At 32.4% G+C, this 6786-nt stretch overlaps 1 protein-coding gene across 1 annotated transcript in view; it reads right to left on the bottom strand.

Annotated features, from left to right (window-relative positions):
• LOC108358887 (putative fatty acyl-CoA reductase CG5065) overlaps positions 1-6786 on the bottom strand; it is a 185689-nt gene that overhangs the window by 110153 nt on the left and 68750 nt on the right. The window contains exon 3 of the mRNA XM_017610404.1: positions 4155-4394. Coding sequence (XP_017465893.1) covers positions 4155-4376 — 222 coding nt within the window. The 5' untranslated portion in view covers positions 4377-4394. The remainder of the gene's footprint in view (positions 1-4154; positions 4395-6786) is intronic.

Raw genomic sequence — 6786 nt, 5'->3', positions numbered from 1 at the left:
CCGAGGGACGACCGCTGTTAAGAAAAAACTTTTTTTTTCTATATTTTTGCGATGTTGCTTTGACCAGGGTTTGAACCCTGGTGCTGCGGAGTGGAAGCGCGCACTGCTTACCACTACACCACAGCGGTTTTATTGTTTTTAATGAGAGTTTCTTCCATACAAACTATGTTCGACAATTTTTTTTTATATGGAAGACACTGTCAGCAAAATATAAATAATTGCAAAAAATCAACGAAATTGTCTGGTAACTTCAGACTTGCACTTTAATAATTGGCTCAAAATTATAAATTTATCAACATATATTCATATATCGTGTATATAAATTTAAAAATCACTCCAATTTAAAATTTTTAGAGTTTTGATAGTTTTTAATTTCTTGATGTTTCCCCTTTTTAACCGACTTCCCAAAAAGGAGGAGGTTATCAGTTCGTCGGAATATTTTTTTTTTTTTATGTATGTTACCGCATAACTTTGGACCACGTCAACCGATTCGTCGATAATTCTTTTTGCATCGGAAAGGTAGTGTCTCAGAGGTGGTCCCATACTAATCTGGTTGAGATCCGATCAGTGGATCATGAGATATATACATATATATATATTTTTTTTATATGGGACTTGAAGTCGGTTTTTTTTTGCTAAAAATTACTTGTTAATAACTTGAGTGGAATTCCAAAATTTTCTAAACTTTCAAAACTTTGTGAATTTGAGAAATTTTAGTAAGTCCCAATAACTCAAAATAATGATGAATACTAGATTTCTAAAGATTTTTTATTTTCCAAAAATTTTGAGAATTGTAGGAATTCTAACAAATTTTTTCTAAGTAAAAGTGTTGAAAACATTTTCATATTTCGTCGTTTTTGAAAATTTAAAAAATTTTCATAATACTTGAAGATTCAATAAATTTTGTGGACGTTGATCTTTTCAAAATTTTCAAAAAATTTTAAATTCTCAAACTTTGTTATATCAATACAAAATTTTGGAAAAGTTGGACAATTTTGGAATTTTTCAAAAATTTTAATATCTTTTAGAATTCTAAGAATTTTCTATTTTTTACACACAAGTACATGAACATAAGAGTTTTTCGACACTTTGTGATGTTTCATATTTTTACATTTTAGGATGAATTTTAGATAAATAAAATTCTCAAAATTTTGGAAAATATACATTTCGAAATATTCTCATTGTACCAAATTTCCGGGAGTTCGACAGTTTTTGAAATTTTGGAAATTATCCTAAAAATAAGAAATCTCAAGAAATTAATGATTGAAGAATAATGTTATAAAATTTAAAATTTTGGAACTTTCGTTGTTTTCTGAACCTGTGAAAATATTCAAACTTGCTGTGACTTTCAACTGTGTAAAATAATATAAATAAAATATAACAAAAAAAGTAAAATATTAAAATTAAGTACATAACTTTTATCTAGTTGGTTTTTCGGCAAAATTTCGTTGGCAAAGTTGTCCAGAATGTCTCAGGCCTTAACTTTCGTGAACATACCAAACTGCAGAAAAGAAGTCTTTGACACCTTTAGATGGAAACTCCGAAAGCAGTTGTATATTAATTACACAGGTACATAAAAACAAAAAATTTTGTGAACCCCATGGTAGACCCCACCATTTCTAGATTTTTGGGGTCGATGAAAACGAATATGACCGGATCATTTTCACGCTACAACTCTCTTACGTGTGGTTGTAAGGGGGATTAAAATTTCATTTTTCATGCAAAGTTAAGACGGGTGTGTATTCCTATCCTTCTTCGACCGTTTAAGCCGAAAATGAATACAAAAAATTAATTAGACCCCTCCCTCACTTCCTATAACCTCCTTTATTGTTTGTCTGCCTTGTAAATTCTTTGCGGTACCATTTACATTAAATGGGTATGAAGAAGCTATTTGTTTGTAGAAAAATTATGGAATTTTGATTAATAAAAACCAAATAAAAACATTTGGAGCTTACGTTTCTTTCGCGGTTATGGCTCTATTGCTTCGAATATGGTAATTCGAATTCTTTGATATTGCACTTTTATAATAGGTTCATATATAAGTAGATTATACTCATTTTCGAGCTTAACTTGTAATTCGAAAAAGAGATTAGCTATATAAAATAATCTCAGATTTAACCGATAACTTTTCGGTGTCCATCCTAGTTTTATCGATTGTTTTTGCGAAGAAGAGGAGAAATGGCAAATGTAAAAGTAAACAAAAATGTATGCTAGCAAGGAAAAGAGGTTTGTAAAGGTATTTTAAATGAAATATTAAGTTAAAATATATCTATATTGCTTAATATAGCAGAAAAACGTGATCACGGTGGCACAGAGAAGAAACATAACTTTTCCTTGAGATGTGAGAATGACAAGCACGAAAAATTTGATGGCTAATAATCTGAAATCTGTGTAAACGAGGTGATTAAAAAACGAGCTTTGATTGAGATAATATTTATATGTGAACATACTTTTAGTGTTCTGGTGAGATTATGCCGCCGTCAGAATATTAAACATTGGCTTATACAGTCGCGATTGGCGCTTCGTGCCGGACGACAGGAAGAATAAAAAGGACACGCAGCTACTGAACGACTGATACAGGGAACGTGATCTACATCGTCAAATGAGAAGTGCCGTAAGTGCGCAATTATAACGCGCCATTGACTAAACCGAGCTGTCGTGCGTTACGACTGGATCCATGGACGCGGTTTGCTAATATTATATTGTGTCAAAGTCTCATTCGGAGACACCAGCAGTCGGATTCCAGCATGCGCTATCGCTAATTTCGATCTCCAAAAGACTAGCAGGCGCGCTTAAGAACATGCAACGTTTAGTTACATGCCCCTCATACTGCCAGATTTGCCTGATTACACTTTGTTTCTGTTACTTTTCCATATTGCATACTTTTAGGACCCACGGCTTTTAATTTAGATCATTGCGCGATTTACTTTACAGCGACTTGGTAGATTCATTACATAGGTCTCCACGAATGTCGACAAGCACAACTATGCGGCATTTACGGGAATTTCGGCATTTTAGCCTACATTGAATTTCTCTAGGCTAACAGTTCTCACCTATTTTGTCTTCTTGTCGCCAGCGAATGCAGAACAAACACCTCTACAAATTTACAAAGTAAAAATTTCACTACTAAAAATTTAAAAATGTTCTTAAAACTTGCAAATAAATTTGGAAAAGAAATATCACTGTTTTTGTTTTTGGGAGTAGGGTAGGAGTGTCATTGATAAAATTAGAGCGAGAGAAAGTTTTCTTACAAAACCTTTCATTATTGAATCATGAACCTGAGTTGATTGTTGAAAGAGAGACAATGAGGGTATTCATTTAAAAGTGAAATGCCTCGTATTTAGCTTATTAAACCATGTGTAAAAATGTGTATTGGGAAGTAAATTTAAGCGACGAATTGAGTGCGTAAACAAAGCAGTAAACTCAAGCGAAATAAAACCCTTTTTAATCTATCTTACCATTACTTTTACCGAAGATATTCAGCATTTCGAAATAAGATGCAAGAAAATTAATCAATTTTAGATTTTTACTTGATCTTTACATTTGCCTTTATGAGGTGCGTTCATGTAAAACAGTGTTTGCATTATTCAACTCATCGCAGGGTTGCACGAAAAAAAGTTGAATTGCTAAATGTTGGCCAACTTTGTTGAAAACGATTAACTGAAAGGCCGTTCAACCAAAAGTTGAATGCAAAGTTGAACAATGCAAACGCATTTTTATGGAGAATATTTTGATATTTTTTCATATTTTTATATTTTTAGCCATTCAACATTTTTCCGGCAACCCTGCGTTGAGTTGTACGCAAAGTTGAACAATGCAAACACTGCTTAACATTGCGTGTGGACGAATACCTCTAATATAATTTATTCATTATCAAAATATCTGACCGTAGTGGATTGTCGTTTGAGGAGAAACTTGGCCCTTGATGACTTATAGTCGTCAAAAAACGTAAACGAAAACTTTATTTACTTCCTCCTCTGGCACCATTCATGATGCAATATACTAGTTTATCCTGGCCGCATTATGAATTAGTCTTAAGAAGGAAAAGGTGTAAAATCCACACAACATTCTGAGCGAATTTAGCCTAGCTACTCGGTGTTACTGAGCTTAAATTACATCCTATTACTTTAAAAAGGAAAATAATAGTTACTTACCACGCATTTGAGGAATTGATCCTTACGTTCCATAGGGTCCACACCCTTCTTTGATCTGATCAGCAAATAAATCCTTTTCACGTCTGAACAGCTTCGTAATAACTTCTCGACCAAAACTTTACCCATAAAACCTGTGGCGCCGGTAATCAATATAATTTTACCAGAATACCATTGCGCTATTTTTGATTTCTCGCGGTCTTCTACTTTGTGGAGAAGTTCCATTGCTTCAAGATTATATTTCTATGTAAAATGATAAAAAGGAAAGGAAAAGTATAAAATATGTGCGTATAAATCGTGTGACTGCTAAAGAAATGTTCGCTCTAATTTGTATAGTCTGTACCAATAATAGTTGTAAATAAAAAATTTTAGTTACGAACTTTGTATATTTTGTTTATTAACCAAGCCGGTGTAATGCACTCGTACACTTATATTTTTTTTTCAAAGATGCAAGTATGGCTGACTCCATACCAGGGTTGTTGCGAATATTATTATGAAATAATAGTCCTTTCCGGATAATATACCAACCGTTCATCTAAATTAAACAAGTTTGGTATCAAATGAAAGTTTGGTATTAAATGAGAAGAGTACATAGCTTTAAAACGGAAATCTCTGAACGAGGAAAGCCACATATTGAAAAATATTTTAATAAAAAATGTTAATTAATTACCAAAGAACAAACCTTGTGTCAGGTATATGAATTTCTTTAGTATTAAATTATAAAAAAAATATAAATAGAGGTCGTTCGCTATTTCTGTTTAAAAGCTATTTCAGTCCTCTTACATATGATACCAAATTTGTTTAATTTGGACAGGCGGTTTGTTTATTATCCGCAAAGGACTTTTATTTCGGAATAATATTCGCAACAACCCTGGTACAAAGTGTAATCGGGAAAATTTTCCAATACGGAACCCGGCTTTTAAAAAAAAACAAAAATGAGGGGGTTTAGATCGGATTTTTGTGATTGTAAATCTGAAATCCCCCCTCCAGAGGCTTATAGTTTTTATGAAAATTGAATTTGAAGTTGCAAAAAATGTCAACTTCAACCTCACTTTTTGCTTTGTAAACCAATTGTGCTGCCACACAACAAAAAATGCCCCAAAAAAGCACTGAAAACGAGAAACAATAAAAACGGGCATTGTAATTAAGGCGAAAATTTTTAATAAAATATCGCGCAATTTTTTATTAACAATTTTCATTATTTATCGAAGTATTGATTTTTATGAAAAAAACGCCGCAGGCGAAAATTTTTAATAAAAAATCGCGCGATTTTTTATTAAAAATTTTTATTATTTATCGAAGTATTGATTTTTATGGGAAAAGCGCCGCAGGCGAAAGTTTTTAATAAACAATCGCGCGATTTTTTATAAAAAATTTTCATTATTTATCAAATTATCGATGTACGTTTTCTACATTTGTGTACTTTGAACTATAATAATACCAGTAAATATTCTTTCCTCCCGAAAAAAATTATAACGTTATGATCAGGAGTAAGACCCCTATCGATCCTAATATTATTATTTTTAATAAGAGCAATGTACGTATTGTACACTTATACACCTAACTATACGCACTTATTTGTGGTGTATTTTTTTAACGTATGGTAGCATACATTTTGTGTTACTGTCAGCCATTGTTATTTCTGCTTGTTTGTAAAATGTGCAAACGTTTGTGCAGAGATTTATAAACGCGTTTTACTTAATTAATTAATTAATAATTGAATATTTAGGATAATATATTTGTGTAAATAAAACTGATGGGTGTGGAGTTATAATAAAATGTGGTGATAGCAGGCGGGATATTTTAACAACAAATAACTTAAGTACTATTAGCAACAACATTGTGACAGTGATAAATATAGTTAAAGGAGACCTCAATTAGTATCCCCACCGAGTTTCATAAAAAAATTCACTATACTTTGCACGGAATAGCAATTGGTTCCGTAATGGAAATCTCAGCCGTGTAATCTTCCATAACGTCGTACTACAATTGGTTGACTTGTAATGCGTTTCTCCTTTAATACAGTGAAATATTCAGAAGGCCAAGTGGTTACTAAAACACGTCCGCCGTTCTCGCTACCAAATATCGAAAAAATATACACACAAAAAAAAGTGGTGTGTGCTTTTAACCAAACCTACTTAACGTCATGTAATTTGACCCGCTGAGCCCGATGTTGAGGTCCGTTTGACTTCTACACCCTCAAAATTTCGAATAAATTGTGAAAACCGAAAAATAGCAAGAACCTTGGCATCTTACTAATATTATTAATGTGAAAGTTTGTATGTTTGGATGTTTGGGAAATCATCACCCGGAAACGGCTGAACGGATTTGCATACAATTTTGTACGCGGATACCTTATGGGCCAGATTGGTTAATGGGCTATTTTTTTAAGAGTTGCCACCTGTTAAAAATGTTTAATTTATTCAATATGCGGGAAAGACTGAACGGATTTGCATGAAAATTTGCATACTGTCCTCATCAATCTGAGCAATTTGGTGTGCATTTTCATTAATAGCTATACCAACAAACCTTTTACAAACTAGGTTTTTAAAAGTTTCCAGTTTATGTATTACTAATAACAATAATTATAATTTGTTTATATTGTGTGCTTTTTATAAGCGTAAAACACAAAATA

Source organism: Rhagoletis zephyria, unplaced genomic scaffold (genome assembly GCF_001687245.7).
Source record: "Rhagoletis zephyria isolate East Lansing unplaced genomic scaffold, Rhagoletis_zephyria_1.1 Rzeph_scaffold_00310, whole genome shotgun sequence".
NCBI classification, from domain to species: Eukaryota; Metazoa; Arthropoda; class Insecta; order Diptera; family Tephritidae; genus Rhagoletis; species Rhagoletis zephyria.
Note: the sequence above shows the minus strand (reverse complement) of the source record. Positions and strands in the feature narration are given on the sequence as shown.